Below are 25754 nucleotides of genomic sequence, written 5' to 3'. Positions count from 1 at the left end.
AACGAATAGGACACCACAGCACAGCTTTCCACCAGTAGACTCTGATCCAATGCACCGAACATAACGTCAGACTTTAGTTCCGTTAGTTCAATAGTGCATATAGGTAGGCCCTAAACAGAATCTGTAAGATGTTGTTGTAGTTTTGTTTATTTACTTTTTAACTGCAAATCAGTCAGACAGTAAACTGTAACCTATTTCAAAGCTGAAACTTCTGCTGAGCTCTTATTCTGGCATGAATTACAAATCAACACGAGGTGAGAAATAAAAACGGACTGTAGCCAACCTACCTATATGATAGGGAGGCTTTTGTTCATCAAAGCCAGGAGAAGAACAAGTCAAGAGTTGAGTGAATTCAACCGGCAGAAAATGAATGGCGAATAAACCAAATCGAGGAGGATGCAATTTGAAATATATATTCCTACTAAATGCTTGTTCGCCATGCATCATGTTCCAGGTTCTGCTCTATTTCTTCCAAATACTCACTAATGTTGTTGCATTATATTATAAACGCTTCTAATCCAATACCTTTTGCTCGTTTCCCGTTTTGGTAAACTCGCGAGATTTATCATGCGCATGCTTCACTGTTTACTCGTTGGGGGGTCTGTAGCTCGTCAGTGAGGGATTCGATTAATCTTGCTCTGGCGCCCGTGTTAGCGTGTTTTACACCGGCTCAAAGTTTATTGCATTTAGAACCGGGCTTTATGGGCATGAGCCAGGTGCCATGCTCTGACCGTCAGATTGCGAAATCGGCTCAAAACAAAAGTTTGGTAATCAAGCACGTGTAGTAATTAGTTAGATTATGTATTTTCCCATGTGATTGCTTTTGATTTAAAGAAAAACGCTTTATCTGCCATCCCAATTAAAACTAATTAGAAAATGTATTTTATTGGAAAATATATGATGTTTGTTTCTAGACGATGCACCATGCTGCCTTGTTGACAACATGACCAAGCGGTGCAGATTACTGCTCCATTTGAGAAGGGCGCTCCTCCCTCTCCGTTTTTGCCCGATGAGGTAAACGGTCATTGCCCGTTTCAACCCAGGCCAGTGTAAAATAATTCCCTCAATCATTCAAGGTTGTTTCGCTTCGACTGCAGAGAAGGAAGAAGACGTCTCGGACGAACCAGTGATTTATAAGTACAGCAGCGCCACGAATTTAGTGCAATGTCAGAGATCCAGGATCCGAAATCTGTACAGGACCTGACTGGGGTGGTGAGTCTTATTATTAGACCCAAATCCTTGCCATATCCTGTCCCATTTGAAAACCTGAGAACTAGCTAGCGTTAGCTAGCAGGCTGGCTAACTGGCTAAAGTTACTGCTTTTTTTCTCCCCCAATCGTTTTTGTAGCAACATTAACTTTTTTATTTTTTTTTATCTCAATGAAATAGTTGCAGTCAAATTCTGTTTAGCTACATTACCTTGTTTTAGTCCTGTTTAGCTAGCTAGCTACAGCTATTATTCTTGAAATGTAACTGATAGATGGGTGATAGATGGCTAAACGTAATTGTGTTCCCGGCTTGTAAAGCTTGACTTTTTTTTTTGACGACAAAACTGCAAATCCCCATGGTTTCCATGGTATCAGCGGTGTAGGCATCAGAGGCAGCTTCAACGCCCACAAAGTTCAATAGTATGCATGCATGCAATACGATTCTGCTATGCTACAGGATATAAACGTGTCCACCCACACATTGCAACAAACAGTGATTACATGTTCTGTCCTCCTCTCTTACAGGTCCAGACATTGCTGCAGCAGATGCAGGATAAATTCCAGACCATGTCAGACCAGATCATTGGAAGAAATATCCTGCCTTTTTTACAATTTCAATGCTATTTTTTTTTCACCATTTCAATGCTATCAAAGACAGACTTTTAGAATGACACCGTTTTATGTTACAATTGAATTGGATTGCTCATAGCGTAGTCTAATGATATCAACGACTTGATCATTCAGATACATGTAAATCACTCAATCCTGGAGGTTTTGTCAGCCCGGGTTTGAAGCAAATTGTGTAAATCAATCACTTGTATTTGTCACATGCTTCTTAAACAACAGTTGTAGACTAACAGTGAAATGTTAAACTTTTTGCTAACATTTCCAAATACAGAACATTAATATCGGCGTTGTATTACTGATGGATCGCTGTAAACAAGCAGACAGATTGGGCCAAAGGGATTGGTGCTACATAGTTCTATGGAACTTTTGGGAGTTCTATGGAACTTTTGGGAGTTCTATGGAACTTTTGGGAGTTCTATGGAACTTTTGGGAGTTTGGGATATCTTGTATAGTAGGCATGGCACCTGAATGTTGTTCCCGCTTCCTTGACAAGAGTACTCGATGAGATGAGTGGCCGCATCGATGACCTGGAGAAGAACATTGGTGACCTGATGACCCAGGCTGGCGTGGAGGAGATGGAGGCGGAGAACAAGGTCAAGGAGGAACAGGGCTCTGCTTAAAAGGTAATCAACATGGAGTCCACTGAGCGTTCTGCTTGTTTTTGTCATCTCCTATAGATCTCTCTCTGTGTGTGTGTGTGTGTGTGTGTGTGTGTGTGTGTTCGAAGGGTTTTTCCAATTAAACTGTCCAATATTTGTCAACAACACTGTGTATGTTTTCAGATTGTAACTACTAGAACCAGATCCATATGTTTTTTGGGGCGGGGTCCGATTACGATTTTTGGGGGTCAAAGTTCCCAATGCCAATATATTGTTTTTTTTAGAGTGGGAAATGAAAACGTGTCATCTTTCTACTCTGAATTCTCAGACATTTCGATCCAAAAGAGCAATTGTCCAATAACTATGCTTCAAATGTTGATTTCATACTTTGTGACGATAATAATAATGTCACGCAAAATGGCTGCAGGTGTTCAGATCAGCATGAGATTCCCTCGTTTCATTCTATTTATTCAATATCGGTTATCAGTGAATATCCGCCCGTACTGATTTAGCGGTTAAAAAGGACAATATCGGTTATCAGTGAATATCCGCCCGTACTGATTTAGCGGTTAAAAAGGACAATATCGGTTATCAGTGAATATCTGCCCGTACCGATTTAGTGGTTAAAAAGGACAATATCGGTTATCAGTGAATATCTGCCCGTACCGATTCAGTGGTTAAAAAGGACAATATCGGTTATCAGTGAATATCTGCCCGTACCGATTTAGTGGTTAAAAAGGACAATATCGGTTATCAGTGAATATCTGCCCGTACCGATTCAGTGGTTAAAAAGGACAATATCGGTTATCAGTGAATATCTGCCCGTACCGATTTATCGGTTAAGAAGGACAATATTGGTGATAGTACTGGTACCCCTTGACTTATTACACATTAATTTAAAATGGATTTAATGTTTTTTTCTAATCCATTTATCTACACACAATACCTTATAATAACAAAGTGAAAACATGTTGTTTTTTAGAAATGTTGAAAATATATTGAAAAATGAAATACAGAAATATATCTAATTTACATCAGTATTCACACCTCTTTGCTATGACGCTACAAATTTCCATCCAATGTCCTTTGATCATCCTTGGGTTTGTCACTACAACTCGATTTGAAGTCTACATGTGGACATGATTTAGAAAAAAACACAGCTGTATGTGTAAATAAAGTCCCACTGTTTGTTGACAGAGCAGAAACTATAGCATCAAGTCCAAGGAACTGTCCGTAGTGCTCTGAGATATACTGTATGCTTAATCACAATTATATCTGGGGGAAGGGTATAAAACATGTTTAGAGTGATGAAGAAGTTTCCATGAGCCCAATGGTCTCCATCATAGGAAATTGAAAAAATATGGAACTACCCAGACTGCCTAGAGCTGGCTGTCTGACCTAACTGAGCAATTGGGCAAGAACCCAATGACCACTCGAACAGATCTACAGAGTTCCTTAGCTGAGATGGGAGAACCTGTCAGAAGGACAACAGTCTCTACAGCACTTCACCAATCTGGGCTGTATGGGAGAGTGGCCAGACGGAAGCCACTCCTGAGGAAAAGGTACATGACGACACACCTGGTGTTTGCAAAAAGGCATGTAAAAGACTGAGAGCATAAGGCAAAATATCCTGTGGTCTGATGGGACGAATTATATAACTCTTTGGCGTGAATGTAAATCAGTGTCTGGAATAAAACAGGCACAGCTCATCGCCTGTCTTAACGCATTCCCTACTGTGAAGCATGGTGGTGGCAGTGTCATGCTATGGGGATGCTTTTCAGCAGCAGAGACTGGTAAGAATAGAGGGAACAATGAAGGGAGCCAAATACAGGAAAATCTGTGATAAGAACCTGCTTCAGAGCGCAAACAACCTTAGACTGGGAGCAAAGAGTGACGTTTCAACGGGACAAGGACCCCAAGCATACAGCCAAAGCAACGCTTGAATGGCTTCAGAACAAGAATGTGAAAGTCCTTGAGTGGCCTAGACTTAGTCCCATTTAAAATCTGTGGAAAAACTTGAAGATTGCTGTTCACCGCCACTCCCCATCTAACTTAAGAAAGCTTGAGAAAGCTGATACAGACACACCCAACACGACTCTAAGCTGATACAGACACACCCAACACGACTCTAAGCTGATACAGACACACCCAGCACGACTCAAAGCTGATACAGACACACCCAGCACGACTCAAAGCTGATACAGACACACCCAAGACGACTCTAAGCTGATACAGACAAGGAGCTGTCCGTAGTGCTCTGAGATATACTGTATGCTTAATCACAATTATATCTGGGGGAAGGGTATACAAAATGTTTAGAGTGTTGAAGAAGTTTCCATGAGCCCAGTGGTCTCCATCATAGGAAATTTAAAAAATATGGAACTACCCAGACTGCTTAGAGCTGGCTGTCTGACCTAACTGAGCAATTGGGCAAGAACCCAATCAGGACGACTCTAAGCTGATACAGACACACCCAACACGACTCTAAGCTGATAGACACACCCAGGACGACTCTAAGCTGATACAGACACACCCAACACGACTCAAAGCTGATACAGACACACCCGACACGACTCAAAGCTGATACAGACACACCCGACACGACTCAAAGCTGATACAGACACACCCAACACGACTCAAAGCTGATACAGACATACCCAAGACGACTCAAAGCTGATACAGACACACCCAACACGACTCAAAGCTGATACAGACACACCCAACACGACTCAAAGCTGATACAGACACACCCAGGACGACTCAAAGCTGATACAGACACACCCAGGACGACTCAAAGCTGATACAGACACACCCAACACGACTCAAAGCTGATACAGACACACCCAACACGACTCAAAGCTGATACAGACACACCCAACACGACTCAAAGCTGATACAGACACACCCAACACGACTCAAAGCTGATACAGACACACCCAGGACGACTCAAAGCTGATACAGACACACCCAGGACGACTCAAAGCTGATACAGACACACCCAACACGACTCAAAGCTGATACAGACACACCCGACACGACTCAAAGCTGATACAGACACACCCGACACGACTCTAAGCTGATACAGACACACCCAACACGACTCTAAGCTGATACAGACACACCCAACACGACTCAAAGCTGATACAGACACACCCAGCACGACTCTAAGCTGATACAGACACACCCAGGACGACTCTAAGCTGATACAGACACACCCAGGACGACTCAAGGCTGTATTTGCCTCCAAACGTGCTTCCACGAAGTATTGACTCAGCTGTTAATATTGTATGTAAATTAGATTTCTGTATTTCATGTTAAATAAATGAGCAAAAACTTCTTCACTTGTTTCCACTTCACTTGTTTTCACCATGTCACCATGGGGTATTGTGTGTCGATGAGGAGAGGGGGGAGGGGTCATGTAATCCATTTTGAATTCAGGCTGTAACACAACCAAATGTTGAACATTTTCTGATGGCACTGTATCGGTCAGGCTCTAGTAACTACTTTTTTTTGTGTGATTTGAAAAGATCTTTGGTTTATTTAACATGGCCTCTTCTCTTTTCACCCTCAGGTTTCCAAGTAACAGGATGGTGGAGACTATAAATGGGAAACAGACAATTTTTCAGGAGTATTGTAGTATTTAAGGTTTTTTGTTTTGTTTTAATTATTAGTATTTTAATTTACTGTGTATGTAACATGTTTTATATTAACTCTTGTAATAATGTTCACTGTCAACTTTTTTTTTTTTTTGAATTGATATTTAACTTAACTTGAGACACTATCCTGAATAATGGCTCACTCAGGTGACTCAGGCTCACTCAGGTGACTCGCTGGGCCAGTAACTGATTATGTCAACTAGCCAATTGATCATTTTAACAATATTTCAACACAAAACATTTACTGCTATTCAAATGTTCTAAAAACATGTTGTGTGTTAAGATTTCTTTATTACTTTGTCTTTTTCACAATAAACCAGGGCTTGCATACACTTTTGTTCCTCTTCTCTCATACAGGTTGAAAAGGGCAGTGCATCGAGGACATGAGTTGTGCACAAAATGTTATGTTATTTTTTTATTTTTTGCAAGGCACTGTATATTTTCCTATTTTCAAAGAAGCTGTCAATATCTCTGAATAAATGCCCCCTCGGGAAGGATATAATGCCCAGTTAAAAAGCAGTGAACACCCACATCCACCATACTCAAGGAGTTGGGTTTTAAAAATGCAACAGAGGGAAGCGTGAAATGGAAATGCACAACTTGTATACTACTGCAATTTATTCTAACATGTTCAATTGGAAAGTCAGTGTACGACACATTGCAAACTGGTACATGTTACAAATGTGTCATTACTCCGATTACCATGGAATTACATAGGTTTGGGCACTGATCTACACTGTCAAATAAGAAAGGACAACAACCCTGAAATATCTTGCTTCGTTTGAAAATTTGGTGCAGAATGTCTTTCAAGTCCATCAGGACAGGGCAATTCACCCATTGTAGCCAAATCGGCCCAGTTGTGTGTGTGAAAGTCTTACAGCTGGCAGCGTTAGCTTCTTTATTTTTTGTATGATTAAGAATATTATGCTTTGAACATGACATCAGCAGAGATTAGACAAATAATGTCGTTTATATTGCAGATTTCTGTATTACCCCTCTGTGCCCAGATTTATAGATATATCGTTTGCTGTCGTGTATGGATTTAACTACAAGTACCTTAGAACCATAGCTACCGCACATCAACTTGTGCCATAGATAGGTCGACCGGGAAACCGGTTTCTGAACAACTGGTTAAATTGTACTTGGGAAAAAAAAGAGTAGTGGTGAGAGTCAATGTAGTATTGCCGTATAGAATAGTCCTTTGTGCTCACATGCCATCTTTATGCAGATAGACTTATTGCACGATATTTGCTGCTCTTCACTTGCTTTCTATCGGAGTGTGACTGCAGAAGAGCGTAGATCCTATCAGCTGTCGTTGGATTCTTAGGAAGCGCTTTAGAGGTTTGTTTATGCAGCACTACTTTTGTGTACATCCGATTTTTTTTTTTTTTTTACAAAATCAGGAATTAATAGTGTTTTATTTCTCGAAATCATCAGTTAACTTAATTTAATTGTCAAAACGACTTTAATATGTTTAATCTTAAACTATTGGACATGATTGATGCCGAATGGCTGAAGTATTCCTCGGGTCTATTTCTTCTGGATGGCAGTGCTTCGCCTTTCTCCTCGCTCCCTGTGCTATAGCCGCCATCTTGAATTTTAATCTTAATTTCTGAAATGTTTTGTTTCCGACGATATTTTTTTCCGATTACAGTGTCGTATCAATTCTGGATTAATTTTTTTTGTTGTTGTTGAAGGATTATCTAATGTTCCTGCTCATCTTGGAATAAATATTTAGTGAGTATTTGTACGTTATTTGTTCAATCGGTGAATGGTCGTTGCAAGACGTCCCTGACACTTCTATGGGTGGAAAAATGTTTTCAGAACGTAAGTTACCTCGCTAACAACTGTGCCGTTTTGTAGCCAGCTAGTTACTGTAACATTTGTCCGGTAATGTAGATAACTAGAGGGCTATTAAACATCCAAACTCAGCCATGATAGTAAGTTACCTAGTAATAAAGAAAACAAACGAGATATGGACAAGCTAGTCAGTTTTCCTGAACTAGCGTTAGCCATGCTAGCTGGCTAGCTAACCTCGGTTATTGGGCCTGGGCGAGTGTTTCGTCTATTTTGCTTTTCAAAAACAGATAGTTAACGTTTAGCTACGTGTTTATCGTACAATGTTTGTATATTAGAGGTGTATTTACGCTCGACTTTTGTGTTGAAAATCACTAGCTAGATTGTTTCGGTACCTATCTAACTGGTAGATAATTAGCTAGCTATACAGATGATTTGCTTTAGCTAGTTAACACGGGTGTTTTACTTTACTGTTATTGATTGTTAGCTAACTAACATTACTAAACCCTATTAACACCAAGGCATTGAAACGAATATTATCAGTGCCGGTGAGTGAGATGTATGTCAACTTTCTGTAAATAGTTAGTCGTTTTCAAGCCATCCATAATTTGTTAAGCTAATGCCGGGCCAACCTACATAGCTATGTAACATCGCTAAATATTGTGTAATGTCCACCCTCTGACATGCAAATACACTACATTAACGGCGAGTTGGCTATCATCAGGCCTCTGTTTGAAATGGAAAGTTGGCAAACATGTATTAGTGGTGTCCTTCCGGGTTCCTCGTTGAACACTTTTCTCAAAACAGTCAACTAACTAGCGAACGTAAACTCGCGCATGATGTGGTTCCGTTTCTGACATTGAGATACCCCTCAGAATGAGGTGTTGCACTAATTTGCCAGCTGTTTTTTGACAAGAGGCCCTGTCAGTACAACCTCTTGTGTTGTTGTTAGCTTGTACTGACGTTACGCCGGGGCGTATTTCAGTTGCTAGTGTTCAAGGGTGTAGCTAGCTAAAGAAGTGTTACCTAATCCATTGTTCCATAAAATAAATGCATGGCTTCTATTGCCCTTTAGTTTAACTTCCGATCAATATTGTATTATGTGTGTATCTGGCTGGCAAATAAGACATCATCACGCACGTCTCAAACGTACCAAATTTGAGTCGGCCAAAGCGGCTTCCCTCATTCGACCACTAAGTGGCGCTGCAGATATAATCTAAATCAGAATCTGAAGATTCTACACCATTTATATTTTAGATTATTATATAGATTTTTTTGGGGGGGGGACTCATTCTGGGTCTCAATTTACTGTTGAGAGTTAAACTATAAATAACTTTTTTATTTGTCACATGCTTTGTAAATACAACAGGTGTAGACTAACAGTGAAATGCTTACTTACTGACTTTCCCAACAATGCAGAGAGAAAAATAGAAGAATTATCGAAAGATATCAGGGTTTAACGTTTTTAGCAAGTAGGAAATATGATATATATATATATTATTTTTTTTACTTGTCCGAAAGCTCAAGACCCCCCCCCCCCCCCCCCCCCCCCCACACACACACACACACATAAAAACAGGTCTAACACAAATCAAATGCATTACTATCTTTCTTCCCATAGAGCATCAGACAATGTAGGCCTGTCTCAAAATACAACACGGCCCCTTTAAGGCTTGCCTGGAGGTTGGTGCACCACCCTTGGTTGCCTGTGAAATATTGAAACGTTACAATTACACCTAAATACTTTTGGTCTTTTTCTAAAATAATACCCTCCAGGGCTTGAAATTGAGGCCATCCTGTCTTCCCTGGGACAATAAGATATACAGTACCAGTCAAAAGTTTGGACACCTACTCATTCAAGGGTTTTTATTTGTTTTTTTACTATTTTCTACATTGTAATAATAGTGAAGACATCAACTATGAAATAACAAATGGAATAATGTAGTTACCAAAAAAGTGTTGAACAAATCTAAATATATTTTTGATTCTTCAAAGTATCCACCCTTTGCCTTGATGACAACTTTGCACGATCTTGGAATTGAGTTAACCAGCTTAACCTGGAATGCTTTTCCAACAGTCTTGAAGGAGTTCCCACATATACTGAGCACTTGTTGGCTGCTTTTCCTTCACTCTGTGGTCCATCTCATCCCAAACCATCTCATTTCGGCTGAGGTCGGGTGATTGTGGAGGCCAGGTCATCTGATGCAGCACACCATCACTCTCCTTCTTGGTAAAATAGCCCTTGCACAGCCTGGAGGTGTGTTGGGTCATTGTCCTGTTGAAAATCAAATGATAGTCCCACTAAGCGTAAACCAGATGGGATGGCATGTTTCTTCAGAATGCGGTAGTAGCCATGCTGGTGAAGTGTACCTTGAATTCTAAATAAATCACCAATAGTGTCACAGCAAAGCACCCCCATACCATCACACCACCACCTCCATGCTTCGCAGTGGGAACCACACATGCAGAGATCATGCATTCACCCTACTCTGCGTCTCACAAGGACATAGCAGTTGGAACCAAAAATCTAATTTGGAATCATCAGACCAAAGGACAGATTTCTACCAGTCTAATGTCCATTGGTCGGCAGGTAGCCTAGTGGTTAGAGTGTTGGACTAGTAACCCGAAAGGTTGCCAGATAGAATCTCCAAGCTGACAAGGTAAAAAATGTTGTTCTGCCCCTGAACATGGTTCCTAGACCGTCATTGAAAATAAGAATATGTTCATAACTGAAAAAAATTACATATTTAGGAGTCTTATGGCTTGGGGGTAGAAGCTGTGTAGAAGCCTCTTGGATCTAGACATGACGCTCCGTTACCGCTTGCCGTGCGGTAGCAAAGAGAACAGTGTATGACTAGGGTGGCTGGAGTCTTTGACCATTTTTAGGACCTTCCTCTGACACCCCTGGTATAGAGGTCCTGGATGGAAGGAAGCTTGGCCCCAGTGATGTACTGGGCCGTACGCACTACCCTCCGTAGTGCCTTGCGGTCGGAGGCTGAACAGTTGCCAAACCAGGCGGTGATGCAACCAGGCAGGATGCCTTTAATGGTACAGCTGTAGAACCTTTTGAGGATCTGAGGACCCATGCCAAATCTCTTCAGTGTCCAAAGGGGGAAATAGGTTTTGTCGTGCCCTCTTCACGACTGCCTTGGAGTGTTTTGACCATGTTAGCTTGTTGATGTGGACACTAAGGAACTTGAAGCTCTCAAACTGCTCCACTGACCACGCGGTCAGGTCTCTGACCTCCCTATAGGCTGTCTCGTCGTTGTTGGTGATCAGGCCTACCACTGTTGTGTCATCTGCAAATTTGATAATTGTGTTGGAGTCGTGCCTGGCTGTGCAATCATGACTAAACAAGGAGTATTTCGTACTGAGGAAAGCCGTAATTGCGTTGCTCAAGAATGTGCTGGTTCTCCTACCGCTGCTGCCATTTTCAATGGCATTTGAGAACATGTTTGAAACCTGGGAACATGAACACGCTAGCTAGCTCCTTTCGAACAACTGACTGGAGAAATAAGCTCATCAACTGTGTCTGCAGCAGACGTGATACGCTCTGTCACGGCACTGAAACGCCTGCTCAACAAAACAGCAGACGTGATACGCTCTGTCACGGCACTGCTCAACAAAACAGCAGGCGTGATACCCTCTGTCATGGCACTGAGACACCTGTTCAACAAGACAGCAGACGTGATACCCTCTGTCATGGCACTGAGACACCTGCTCAACAAAACAGCAGGCGTGATACGCTCTGTCACGGCACTGAAACGCCTGCTCAACAAAACAGCAGACGTGATACCCTCTGTCATGGCACTGAGACACCTGTTCAACAAGACAGCAGACGTGATACCCTCTGTCACGGCACTGAAACGCCTGCTCAACAAAACAGCAGACGTGATACGCTCTGTCACGGCACTGCTCAACAAAACAGCAGGCGTGATACCCTCTGTCATGGCACTGAGACACCTGTTCAACAAGACAGCAGACGTGATACCCTCTGTCATGGCACTGAGACACCTGCTCAACAAAACAGCAGGCGTGATACGCTCTGTCACGGCACTGAAACGCCTGCTCAACAAAACAGCAGACGTGATACCCTCTGTCATGGCACTGAGACACCTGTTCAACAAGACAGCAGACGTGATACCCTCTGTCATGGCACTGAGAGACCTGCTCAACAAAACAGCAGGCGTGATACCCTCTGTCACGGCACTGAAACGCCTGTTCAACAATACAACAGACGTGATACCCTCTGTCATGGCACTGAAACGCCTGCTCAACAAAACAGCAGACGTGATACCCTCTGTCATGGCATTGAAACGCCTGTTCAACAAAACAGCAGACGTGATACCCTCTGTCACGGCACTGAAACGCCTGCTCAACAAAACAGCAGACGTGATACCCTCTGTCACGGCACTGAAACGCCTGCTCAACAAAACAGCAGACGTGATACCCTCTGTCACGGCACTGAAACGCCTGGTCAACAATACAACAGACGTGATACCCTCTGTCATGGCACTGAAACGCCTGCTCAACAAAACAGCAGACGTGATACCCTCTGTCATGGCATTGAAACACCTGCTCAACAAAACAGCAGACGTGATACCCTCTGTCACGGCACTGAAACGCCTGCTCAACAAGACAGCAGACGTGATACCCTCTGTCATGGCACTGAAACACCTGCTCAACAAAACAGCAGACGTGATACCCTCTGTCATGGCACTTCACTACTTGACATGTATAATGAAATCCTGGTTGAGAATGAAATGACTGAACAATGAAACAGCACAGCAAGTAAGTGAAAGAAATAGGTTTTGATGATGTTTTACTGGTAATGGGGACATACTTAAATGCCAACAAAATAACATTTTGGTCAGTGTGTGTTTCAAGTATTTAACGTTAACTGTACTAAAATGCTTAAGTCCGCTAAAATGTAAAATATCGGTCATCGGGTTTTTCTGTTAAGGAAAATATTGAATATCGGTATCGGTCAAAAATGTAAAATCGGTGCATCGCTAACTGTAAAATGTTTTTATTTAATGTAATTTTTTTTCTTTAAAGTGAAGGGGTCTGAATACTTTCCGAATGCACTGTAGGTAGGGGTAAAGTAACTAGGCAACAGGATGAATAATAAACAATACCAGCAGCATATGTGATGAGTCATAAGGCAGAGCAAAGGGGTGTGGTCAATGCAAAAAGTCCAGGTCGCTAGTTCGTTAACTATTTCATCTTCGTGATATGGCACATCTGTCAGGTGTGAAGCGATTATCTTGGCAAAGAAGAAATGCTCACTTAACAGGGACGTAAACGAATTAGTGTACAAAATTTGAGCGAAATAAGCTTCTTTTTTTTGTTGTGCGTATGGAACATTTCTGTGATCTTTTATTTCAGCTCATAAAACATGGAACCAACAACTTGTTGGGTTTTTTAAATATTTTTTGTTCAGCGTTAAATACAAAAACCACCACCTGGTGGACAAAGTGCACAGATGCTGTTTCCATATACATGGTTCCACCCGGTGGGAAAAGAAGGCGTTGGAGGACATGATCCACACATTAGACCCCCCCCCCCAGTACAAGCTGAGAAAATATTCATCAAAAACAGAAATTCTGGACTTTTACAACAGAGTCCGATGAGAGGTCCAGGTTTTGGTGTCGGGTGCGGATCCCTTTTCCTCGACCACAGACGTTTTGGTCCAGTGTTAACACGACAACGTACATTTCTCTTTAACAGTACACCTTACTGAAGACAGGAAAACTGCATTCTAAATGCCCGAAGAAAAGCTTTTCTCCCAGAACACCACACAGCCGACTACCTAGCTGACGCACTCCGTAGAGGCACTAAAATAACGGCTGTTTTTGAAGAGAAACGGTCCACAATAACAATAAACAATACTGTAAACATTACAGCTGCAATCAGAGAACTGGGCTGGAAATGGTTGAATTGTTTTGGCCACAATTTAATCCTTTTAAAGTAAACTCTGTGTAGAATGAGTAACAGATAACAGAGGGAACCTTGGTTGTCTGCCTCACTATTAATGTCTCCTTCTCACACAGTAACTACATTTAAAAATAATATATTACCATTTGTAATGTGTAGTAGCATTGGCCATGCACAAATCCAATTTAAAAAATGTACGAAAAAAAGAGTTGGGTTATTACAGTTTTGCTACGCTTTTGTTACAAGCTGTGGTGATTTTTATAACATTCTTCTAATGTAATGTCACATTTTTATCCACACAGGACAGTGACTTGTTTGGGGTCAAAACAGAACATTATAAAGAATACTAGAGCAGTGTGCAGCAATTCACCGGGTAACGGAGGCAATTCACCGGGTAACGGAGGCAATTCACCGGGTAACGGAGGCAATTCGCAGGGTAGCGGAGGAGGCAATTCGCCGGGTAGCGGAGGAGGCAATTCGCCGGGTAGCGGAGAAAGTCAGACGCGCTACCCTCCGTCATGGCAAGCCATCGCTGTTTTTTGGAGTCCATCAACCAAGCGCTGAAGCCACAGAGCAATATGTCACCATCTCCTCATTCCATCCCAATGCTCACCCTGTTAAAGGAAGAAATCTTAGTGGACAAAGATGGAGGCACTGCACTGATCTGAAGGCTTGGTGGTGGGAGGGGGACAAAAAACATCACCTTCGTCGACCCTCGCTGACGTTGGGACCATGATACCACACTGGACGAGACTGAAAACAAAAGGTTGAGCATGAGGTAATGATCCTCGGACGAGCGCCTGTCAGAATAAGGGTGGAAGGGGTTGGGCAGTCTAATTGGGAAGAAGGGCTCAGCTGTTGCACTAGCTGCCTCCCGCCATTGAAGAAACTGACAACTTACCTGCATGAACCAGCCATTGTAGGAGAGGAGGACCCACTGCTCTGGTGGCAGAGAAATGAACGCAGTTTTCCTTTTACTCGCAGAAACGTTGCCCACAAGTACTTGTGTAGATGTGCCACACGTTCAGCTTCAGAGCGAGTCTTTTGGCACGGGCAGGGAATGTCGTCACTCTTCAGAGAGCGATTCCTGAAAGGTGGACGTGCTGGTCTTTCTGGCAAAGAACTTGGATGGTTTTTAGCTGCAACCAGCAGCAGTGAATGTAGTTAGTCTACTTGTGCAATTTCTTTCAGGAATTTGATAGCCTTATATACGCCTGATTTAGTAGCTTTTATATACCTCAACATGTGCAATTCAGTGCTGAACTATTCTTATTGTTTACTACTATTTGGTATTATTTGTTTTTAAGACCGGTCGGTGAACATGCTAACAATTAGCTATTTTGACTGTCCTCTTGTACCTGGCATCTAAGCTGCTGGTCATTTCGAAGGCCTACGTTTTATCTATATCTTTTTGTTGCTCAATAGGTACAATATTCATGCTGCTGAACAAGTCTGATTGTAGTTCTTGGTGTTTCTTATTTAATAGTTTTGTTATATTTTGTGTCTTGTGTCGCAGGCTACACTGTTTTGTCCTGTTTTTGGAAGCAGCAACTGCTAGTCATTTCCATTCCAGGAGGCCTAAACCTTCTCTCACTTAGTTGTTTTCCTTATTAAATATTTACTCTCTATTTGCAATCGGAAGTTGCGTGTTTTGAAGAAACTTAATGCTGTTTGTTCGTTTGCCAGCATGCAGAGTTAAAGCCTTGATTCCCACCCTATCTGCGGTCTTCTTGTTTATATAAACATTTGGTAATACCGTAAACCCAAGGATGGCATGAAGGTATTGGGGAGAAATGGATACCGCCCTATTCCAGGTTTGGTGCATCGGTACCGCTTGCCGTGCGGTAGCAGAGAGAACAGTCTATGACTTGGGTGGCAGGAGTCTGACAATTTTTAGGGCCTTCTGACACCAACTGATATAGAGGTCCTGGATGGCAGGGAGGTCGACACCATGGATGTACTGGGCCGTACCCACTACCCTCTGTAGCACCTTGTGGTCGACACCATGGATGTACTAGGCCGTACACACTACCCTCTGTAGCACCTTGCGGTCGACACCATGGATGTACTGGGCCGTACGCACTACCCTCTGTAGCACCTTGTGGTCGACACCATGGATGTACTAGGCCGTACACACTACCCTCTGTAGCACCTTGTGGTCGACACCATGGATGTACTAGGCCGTACACACTACCCTCTGTAGCACCTTGCGGTCGGATGCCAAGCAGTTGCCATATCAGGCGGTGACGCAGTCAGTCAAGATGCTCTCAATGGTGCAGCTGTAGAACTTTTTGGAGGATCTGATGAACCATGACACATCTTTTTGCAGCCTCCTGAGAGGGAAGAGGCGTTGTCGTGCCTTCTTAACGACCGTGTTGGTGTGTGTGGACCATGAGGAACTTTCAACCCGCTCCACTACAGCCCCGTCGATGTAGATTGGGGGCGTGGCTCGGGCCCTCCGTTTCCTGTAGTCCACCATCAGCTCCTTTTTGTCTTGTTGACACGTTGAAGGAAAGGTTCTTGTCCTGGCAACACACTGCTAGGTCACTGACCACCTCCCCTACAGGCGGTCTTATTGTCGTTGGTGACCAGGCCTAACGCCGTCGTGTCGTCAGAGAACTTGATGATGGTATTTTTGGAGTCATACCTGGCGACGCAGTCCTGGGTGAACAGGAAGTACAGGAGGGGACTAACGCGTCAATGCTGCGTAATTCTGCTCTCCAACTTTTCATTATGTAATCCCAAAATGTTTACTGCATATGTGTGCAATGAAAGTTCAACATTTCACCTTTTTTGCTACTATTTCTGTCAAATCTACGTGTACAATTTGATGCGTACGTTGGATATATCCAACTGCTGATGCAGTTTGGAGTGGAATAGAGATTGGGTCATCTGTTGAGTCGGTCCAGGGTGTCTGGGATGATGGTGTTGTGAGCCATGACCAGCCTTTTTCAAAGCATTTCATGGCTACAGATATGATTGACGCCCAATTTTTCAGTTTTTGATTTGTTAAAAAAGTTTGAAATATCCAATAAATGTCGTTCCACTTCATGATTGTGTCCCACTTGTTGTTGATTCTTCACAAAAAAAATACAGTTTTATATCTTTATGTTTGAAGCCTGAAATGTGGCAAAAGGTCGCAAAGTTCAAGGGGGCCCGAATACTTTCGCAAGGCACTGTATGTAACATAGCCTACTAATCCTGATGTGATGAGTAGATTGGATAGTTGTAATTTAGACTAATAATATAACTCAATCACTGTTCACAATGCGTGGTTGAGCAGTATAGCGTAGAGGCCTGAGCTATAGGCTATATCAGATACGTTTTTTTGTGGGGGGGGGTGACGGGGGGGGAGATGCAATTCTACTACACTTTAATGACTGGAGACATTTGCAGAATTGTTATATATATTTTTTAATTAATACGCCAAATGACATCATCGCAGATGATAATCCTGGAAGACGCAAAGTCACTTTTTAAAATTACAAAAGTTGTCTATAAACTTTTACAAATCACTTCAAACTACTTTTCTAAACCAACTTTAGGTGTTAATAATCTATAAAATTGATCACGGGGCGATCTGTATTCGATAGCAGCAAGTCTGGAAATCATCGTCCATGTTTTCAATTTCACAACATCCTGTGGTGCGCCTCAAGACAGGAAGGGCCTATTCGTGATCTAACCAAGGATAAAGCAGACATGAATTGACAGTACTGGCGACATCGTGTGGAAGCTGTAGGCGTTTACAGGGGATCCTCATTTATTTTCTGTCGCCTTAGACATTCATTGAATGGCGGATGAATATTTATTTTGGGTTTTTGGTAAACAGTTTTACCAGGGATTTTTACTCCTAAACACGTTCTGTTATAGCCACAGACCCGATTTAACCAGTTTTAGAGACTTCAGAGTGTTTTCTATCCACACATACTTATCATATGCATATACTATATTCCTGGCATGAGTAGCAGGACTTTGAAATGTTGCGCAATTTTTAACAAAAAGCTGCGAAAATTCGCATCATCCCTAACAGGATAACATGACGTTGTCCATATAATGACCCTATGAGGACGGGGAGACACACATAGAATATGACGTCTAAACTGGCACCGACCCAACAACTGGCACCGACCCAACAACGATGAGTAGTGAATAATGCTCGGTGAGCACTCACCCGGGGATGTGGCCGATGCTCTCCACTGGTGCTTAGGAGATGGGCTGTAGGCCTACTGTTGTTCCCATCTATTAAGTTTAGAACTAAACCATAGGTTCGACTTTTCATTTTCTTCTCTTTTTAAAAAACAGTAGCCATTTTGCTTTTCCAAACTAGGTTCTCCCGCCATTGAATTGATAAATATTGCGATATGCCTGGCTGGGCCGTCTTTTACTTTACACTGACTGTCACAACTCAATCATCTATTAGGGTATTTACCAAGCGGGCTGCCTTTCCTTCCAACTGTAGGCAATGTGATTTAAAAATATATTAATTACGACTAGGGGAAGCTAATGACCCTCTGTGGCCAAATCATGCTTTAGTAGCTTATATAAATGATTTGATTTAGTTCTGTACAGACAGGAGTAGGCTAATTAGGCGATGTAATTTTGGCAATTTAATTCAATTTACTTAGGTGGTGTGTCTATAAGAAAGACTCCTAGGGAAAGCTACGTCAATCTACCATCCCCCCCGTTGTAGAAAAGTTGCTCTATTCTATTGTCCAGAAAGAAATGGCCAAACCAGACTCCGGGATGATGGATCACAAATTCATACAACCAGTAGGCCTAGGCTACATAAAAATAAAACGATCAGAACACTTTAGCGTCAAATGTTGATCAACTATTATTTGTTAACATTATTAGTGCAGTAGGGTATGGGTGAATGGGCATCTGGCTACCAGACAATGAGAGAATGTTGAAAACCAACAGAACCTGAGAGAAAGAGTCTACTGGTTTCAATGGTATATGTCTTTATAAAACAATAGACTACTGGTTTCAATGGTATATGTCTTTATAAAACAACAGACTACTGGTTTCAATGGTAAATGTCTTTATAAAACAATAGACTACTGGTTTCAATGGTATATGTCTATAAACCAATAGACTACTGGTTTCAATGGTATATGGAAGTCTTTAGAAAATACACTACTGGTTTCAATGGCATATGGAAGTCTTGTTGTTGATGAGTTTGGTCCATCTCCTTCCATCTCTCTCCAAAAACACACCTTCCCCCCAAAATTAGTGCAGTCCAGAATGATTTTCTGTATGGTGTCTGGGATAAACAGTTGTAAAGAAGACTTTATGTCCTACACTAAATCAAATCAAATCAAATTTTATTTGTCACATACACATGGTTAGCAGATGTTAATGCGAGTGTAGCGAAATGCTTGTGCCTCTAGTTCCGACAATGCAGTAATAACAAGTAATCTTAACTAACAATTCCAAAACTACTGTCTTGTACACAGTGTAAGGGGATAAAGAATATGTATATAAGGATATATGAATGAGTGATGGTACAGAGCAGCATAGGCAAGATACAGTAGATGGTATCGAGTACAGTATGTACAAATGAGATGAGTATGTAAACAAAGTGGCATAGTTTAAAGTGGCTAGTGATACATGTATTACATAAGGATACAGTCGATGATATAGAGTACAGTATATACGTATGCATATGAGATGAATAATGTAGGGTAAGTAACATTATATAAGGTAGCATTGTTTAAAGTGGCTAGTGATATATTTACATCATTTCCCATCAATTCCCATTATTAAAGTGGCTGGAGTTGAGTCAGTGTCAGTGTGTTGGCAGCAGCCACTCAGTGTTAGTGGTGGCTGTTTAACAGTCTGATGGCCTTGAGATAGAAGCTATTTTTCAGTCTCTCGGTCCCAGCTTTGATGCACCTGTACTGACCTCGCCTTCTGGATGATAGCGGGGTGAACAGGCAGTGGCTCGGGTGGTTGATGTCCTTGATGATCTTTATGGCCTTCCTGTGACATCGGGTGGTGTAGGTGTCCTGGAGGGCAGGTAGTTTGCCCCCGGTGATGCATTGTGCAGACCTCACTACCCTCTGGAGAGCCTTACGGTTGAGGGCGGTGCAGTTGCCATACCAGGCGGTGATACAGCCCGCCAGGATGCTCTCGATTGTGCATCTGTAGAAGTTTGTGAGTGCTTTTGGTGACATGCCGAATTTCTTCTGCCTCCTGAGGTTGAAGAGGCGCTGCTGCGCCTTCTTCACGATGCTGTCTGTGTGAGTGGACCAATTCAGTTTGTCTGTGATGTGTATGCCGAGGAACTTAAAACTTGCTACCCTCTCCACTACTGTTCCATCGATGTGGATAGGGGGGTGTTCCCTCTGCTGTTTCCTGAAGTCCACAATCATCTCCTTAGTTTTGTTGACGTTGAGTGTGAGGTTATTTTCCTGACACCACACTCCGAGGGCCCTCACCTCCTCCCTGTAGGCCGTCTCATCGTTGTTGGTAATCAAGCCTACCACTGTTGTGTCGTCCGCAAACTTGATGATTGAGTTGGAGGCGTGCGTGGCCACGCAGTCGTGGGTGAACAGGGAGTACAGGAGAGGGCTCAGAACGCACCCTTGTGGGGCCCCAGTGTTGAGGATCAGCGGGGAGGAGATGTTGTTGCCTACCCTCACCACCTGGGGGCGGCCCGTCAGGAAGTCCAGTACCCAGTTGCACAGGGCGGGGTCGAGACCCAGGGTCTCGAGCTTGATGACGAGCTTGGAGGGTACTATGGTGTTGAATGCTGAGCTGTAGTCGATGAACAGCATTCTCACATAGGTATTCCTCTTGTCCAGATGGGTTAGGGCAGTGTGCAGTGTGGTTGAGATTGCATCGTCTGTGGACCTATTTGGGCGGTAAGCAAATTGGAGTGGGTCTAGGGTGTCAGGTAGGGTGGAGGTGATATGGTCCTTGACTAGTCTCTCAAAGCACTTCATGATGACGGATGTGAGTGCTACGGGGCGGTAGTCGTTCAGTTACCTTAGCTTTCTTGGGAACAGGAACAATGGTGGCCCTCTTGAAGCATGTGGGAACAGCAGACTGGTATAGGGATTGATTGAATATGTCCGTAAACACACCGGCCAGCTGGTCTGCGCATGCTCTGAGGGCGCGGCTGGGGATGCCGTCTGGGCCTGCAGCCTTGCGAGGGTTAACACGTTTAAATGTCTTACTCACCTCGGCTGCAGTGAAGGAGAGTCCGCATGTTTTCGTTGCAGGCCGTGTCAGTGGCACTGTATTGTCCTCAAAGCGGGCAAAAAAGTTATTTAGTCTGCCTGGGAGCAAGACATCCTGGTCCGTGACTGGGCTGGATTTCTTCCTGTAGTCCGTGATTGACTGTAGACCCTGCCACATGCCTCTTGTGTCTGAGCCGTTGAATTGAGATTCTACTTTGTCTCTGTACTGGCGCTTAGCTTGTTTGATAGCCTTGCGGAGGGAATAGCTGCACTGTTTGTATTCGGTCATGTTACCAGACACCTTGCCCTGATTAAAAGCAGTGGTTCGCGCTTTCAGTTTCACACGAATGCTGCCATCAATCCACGGCTTCTGGTTAGGGAATGTTTTAATCGTTGCTATGGGAACGACATCTTCAACGCACGTTCTAATGAACTCGCACACCGAATCAGCGTATTCGTCAATGTTGTTATCTGACGCAATACGAAACATCTCCCAGTCCACGTGATGGAAGCAGTCTTGGAGTGTGGAGTCAGCTTGGTCGGACCAGCGTTGGACAGACCTCAGCGTGGGAGCCTCTTGTTTTAGTTTCTGTCTGTAGGCAGGGATCAACAAAATGGAGTCGTGGTCAGCTTTTCCGAAAGGGGGGCGGGGCAGGGCCTTATTTATATGCGTCGCGAAAGTTAGAGTAACAATGATCCAAGGTCTTTCCACCCCTGGTTGCGCAATCGATATGCTGATAAAATTTGGGGAGTCTTGTTTTCAGATTAGCCTTGTTAAATCCCCAGCTACAATGAATGCAGCCTCCGGATAAATCGTTTCCAGTTTGCAGAGAGTTAAATAAAGTTTGTTCAGAGCCATCGATGTGTCTGCTTGGGGGGGATATATACGGCTGTGATTATAATCGAAGAGAATTCTCTTGGTAGATAATGCGGTCTACATTTGATTGTGAGGAATTCTAAATCAGGTGAACAGAAGGATTTGAGTTCCTGTATGTTTCTTTCATCACACCATGTCACGTTGGCCATGAGGCATACGCCCCCGCCCCTCTTCTTACCAGAAAGATGTTTGTTTCTGTCAGCGCGATGCGTGGAGAAACCCGTTGGCTGCACTGCTTCGGATAGAGTCTCTCCAGTGAGCCATGTTTCAGTGAAGCAAAGGACGTTACAGTCTCTGATGTCCCTCTGGAATGCTACCCTTGCTCGGATTTCATCAACCTTGTTGTCAAGAGACTGGACATTGGCAAGAAGAATGCTAGGGAGTGGTGCGCGGTGTGCCCGTCTCCGGAGTCTGACCAGAAGACCGCCTCGTTTCCCTCTCTTTCGGAGTCGTTTTTTTGGGTCGCTGCATAGGATCCACTCCGTTGTCCTGTTTGTAAGGCAGAACACAGGGTCCGCGTCGCGAAAAACATATTCTTGGTCGTACTGATGGTGAGTTGACGCTGATCTTATATTCAGTAGTTCTTCTCGACTGTATGTAATGAAACCTAAGATGACCTGGGGTACTAATGTAAGAAATAACATGTAAAAAAACAAAAAACTGCATAGTTTCCTAGGAACGCGAAGCGAGGCGGCCATCTCTGTCGGCGCCGGAAGTCAAAGCTTGTATGAAATGAGTAACCGCAATCCGTGTCGACCCTGGTTGCATCCTCCCCGTTAGCAGTCATGCGGGGGGGGGGGCTCATTCCTTGGGCAAGAACACCATTCAATTTCACCATTTTTTTTACGTCCATATTTCTCCTCCTGCAGGCTGATGATGATCTAGTTGCTGACGGCCTGGCCCTGGGACTGGCCCTGGGACTGGTCCTGGGGCTGGTCCTGGGGCTGGTCCTGGGGCTGGTCCTGGGGCTGGTCCTGGGGCTGGCCCTGGGGCTGGGGCTGGCTCTGGGGCTGGCTGAGGGTCAATCTCATCCTCTTCTTACAACTCACTGTTAGATTCTGAATTGACAGAGACATGATCCTCATTCCAAAGTGGAAGATGCTCCATTCACACTAGCTTCTCTCTCTGCAAAAATTGCTTCTAAGGCCCTCTGAGCAGAGATTATTTTTGCCATACTGATTGATTGTGGTAAGGAGTCACACATGCAAAGCTATTTATTTGTTGTGTCCCTCCCCCAATTTGCACCTGGCTGGGGTAAAGTGTGGGGAAATACATTGTAAAAAAAAAACTTTGTATCGAAATAATGTACTGTAATAACATTGTGCAGGTTCCCGCAAGACATTGTGTAGTTTCACACACTACAAAGGGTAAAGAGTGTGAGAAAAGCGGGAGACAGACAGGTCCTTGGTGCTGTGTTGAAACAGCAGGTCCAGGGAGGAGGAAGACAGACAGGCAGGGAGACAGACAGGTCCTTGGTGCTGTGTTGAAACGGCAGGCCCAGGGAGGAGGAAGCCAGAGTGAAGGCCCACAGCGAACCTTTTTGTTTCATATTTCATTGTTTTCACCAACACACACACTTTTGCACACTTTTACTACCTTTGGGTCCAGCTGACCTAACACCACATATGTAATATAAATGTATAGGGGGGTGCACAGTGTGCCCTCAATGAAAATGAGCCAAGGCCAATGAGTCTCAGGTTGAAAAAAATAAATCATAGTATATATTTATTTTTTAGTAAACGTTGAAAATTGGTCCCACAGACCCGAACACCACACAAGACTTAATGATGGTGACTGATGTGGTAAACTCTTCAATGTTATCGTTCGAATCTCGGAACATATTCCAGTCTGTGCTAGCAAAACAGTCCTGTAGCTTAGCAACCGCTTCATCGGACCACTTCCGTCACTGGTACTTCCTGTTTTGAATTGTCCTGTAGCTTAGCAACCGCTTCATCGGACCACTTCCGTCACTGGTACTTCCTGTTTTGAATTGTCCTGTAGCTTAGCAACCGCTTCATCGTAACACTTCTGTCACTGGTACTTCCTGTTTTGAATTGTCCTGTAGCTTAGCAACCGCTTCATCGGACAACTTCCATCATTGGTACTTCCTGTTTTGAATTTTTCCCTGTAAGCAGGAATCAGAAGGATATCGTTATGGTCATATGTGGCCAAATGGTGGGTGAGGGAGAGCTTTGTATGTGTTTCTGTGTGGAGTGAAGGAGATCAAGTCGCCTCTAGTTGCACAGGGGACATGTTGCAGCGTCACCTCACCAAATACACAAGTTGCAATTTCTAAATGTGGTTGTGCATCAGCAGTTTCTCTCATATCATTCACTGACAGTCACTCAATTAGCCCTTGTCAGCAAAAAATTTTTTTATATTCGTAAGTTAGTCTAGCGGCTAGCTATCTAAATTTGTAGTAATCATGGTTGAATTACCGACCACTTTTGATTTTTAGTTTCTCTCTCACTCAAATATCATATTAAAAACTGCAAACATTTCTCTCCACCATATGGAAAAATGTGTAGATTTGCAGGAAATGAGCTGTAAAACTGCACTTTTTTGTTTCTACCCTATTGGCAAAATCAGTATAATTGCATGAAGTTATAAAATTGCTAAATCTTGTCTTCGCCCCATGGCAAAATGTGTAGAATGGCAGGAAATTAATTCTAAAACATTTTTTTCTCTGCTGTCCGGTGGGGGGGGGGGGCTAAAGTGATTTGCTCGCAAGGTGGGGGGCAAAATTTCTCGTAGGGGCCCCAAAATGCTAGGGCTGGCTCGGACTGAAAATATGGGTACGCAGGCACTTTGATCAGGCCCACACCCATCTCTTCAGGGTGGAGACCATGTTTTCAGTATGACTGGATGATGTAATGATGTGTGTGGTCTCTAACCGGGCCTTCATCCATTCCTCTTCCCACCCCAGGTGACAGCCCCTAGCTTCCAGTCTTCCCCACTCTGAGTGCTCCCTCAACTCAGAGACTCGATGCAACTGGACCAGGGGGCTTGTGGGTATGAAGTGGCTGGGCCAATCCAAGAGCATGGTGTTGAATGGCAGCAGGTACTCCACCAGTGAGCAGCAGCCCGTGAGCCAGAGCCAGACCCGCTCCCAGCAGCAGCTACACCCACAGAGGAGCTCTCTCCGACCAGGCACTGGCAGCAGGAGATGTAGCCGCCGTGAGTACTGGGACTGGGAATATATTCTATCATATGTGGGTCATATTCATAAGTGTACACCGTATCAAAACATTTTACAGCAAAAAACAAAGAGTTTCTTATTGGACACGTTCAGGTAATCCTGTCCCATTTTCAGTCCGTTGGCTTCAGTTTGTTTCCTTTTTCCTGGTTTTTGGAAAAATGAGCCAGAAATTGTAGTTTTTCTAGGTGGCTCCCATTTTGGCTGAGGTGTTTCCAAGCGCGTGGAAGAGAGCGCGTTCTTTGGTATTTTTCTCCGGTAAAGACGATAACGTTTCTCCGTCTTAATTTGTATCGTTTATTGACGTATTAGGGTACCTAAGGTTTGATTTATAAACGTTGTTTGACTTGTTTGGAAAAGTTTATTAGTAATGTTTGGGATTCATTTTGTATGCATTTTGATGGAGGGAAACTGGATGGATTATTGACTGAAGCGCGCCAGCTAAACTGAGTTTTTATGGATATAAAGAAGGACATTATCGAAACAAAATGACCATTTGTGATGTATCTGGGACCTTTTGGAATGCCAACAGAAGAAGATCTTCAAAGGTAAGGCATTTATTATATTGCTATTTCTTACTTTCGTGGCGCACCTGCCTGATTGAAATATGTTTTTCATGCTTTTGTACACGGGGAGCTGTCCTCAGATAATCGCATGGTGTGCTTTCGCCATA

The 25754-nt window shown here is 43.4% G+C and overlaps 2 protein-coding genes across 2 annotated transcripts in view; both read left to right on the top strand.

Moving 5' to 3' along the window:
- The first annotated feature begins 1060 nt into the window (after positions 1–1060).
- Positions 1061–6422, top strand: LOC139403930 (heat shock factor-binding protein 1-like). The gene is made up of 4 exons (XM_071147135.1): positions 1061–1212; positions 1734–1800; positions 2334–2458; positions 6006–6422. Exons 1-3 carry the CDS (start codon positions 1165–1167, stop codon positions 2453–2455), a joined length of 237 nt encoding a protein of 78 aa, XP_071003236.1. The 5' UTR covers positions 1061–1164; the 3' UTR covers positions 2456–2458; positions 6006–6422.
- A 144-nt stretch (positions 6423–6566) lies between these two features.
- Positions 6567–25754, top strand: part of LOC139403931 (histone-lysine N-methyltransferase KMT5B-like) — a 34681-nt gene continuing 15493 nt past the window's right edge. Inside the window, exons 1-2 of the mRNA XM_071147136.1 lie at positions 6567–7917; positions 24812–25062. Coding sequence (XP_071003237.1) covers positions 24900–25062 — 163 coding nt within the window. The 5' untranslated portion in view covers positions 6567–7917; positions 24812–24899. The remainder of the gene's footprint in view (positions 7918–24811; positions 25063–25754) is intronic.

This window comes from Oncorhynchus clarkii, unplaced genomic scaffold (genome assembly GCF_045791955.1).
Source record: "Oncorhynchus clarkii lewisi isolate Uvic-CL-2024 unplaced genomic scaffold, UVic_Ocla_1.0 unplaced_contig_8727_pilon_pilon, whole genome shotgun sequence".
Classification (NCBI taxonomy): Eukaryota; Metazoa; Chordata; class Actinopteri; order Salmoniformes; family Salmonidae; genus Oncorhynchus; species Oncorhynchus clarkii.
Note: the sequence above shows the minus strand (reverse complement) of the source record. Positions and strands in the feature narration are given on the sequence as shown.

What these genes read in the sequence shown, in the direction of transcription:
- LOC139403930 (XM_071147135.1), top strand. Translation starts at nt 1,165, where the DNA reads ATGTCAGAGATCCAGGATCCGAAATCTGTACAGGACCTGACTGGGGTG. An exon ending in TACAGGACCTGACTGGGGTG is followed by an intron (nt 1,213 to 1,733) that starts GTGAGTCTTATT and finishes CCTCTCTTACAG; the next exon opens with GTCCAGACATTGCTGCAGCA. An exon ending in AGACCAGATCATTGGAAGAA is followed by an intron (nt 1,801 to 2,333) that starts ATATCCTGCCTT and finishes TGACAAGAGTAC; the next exon opens with TCGATGAGATGAGTGGCCGC.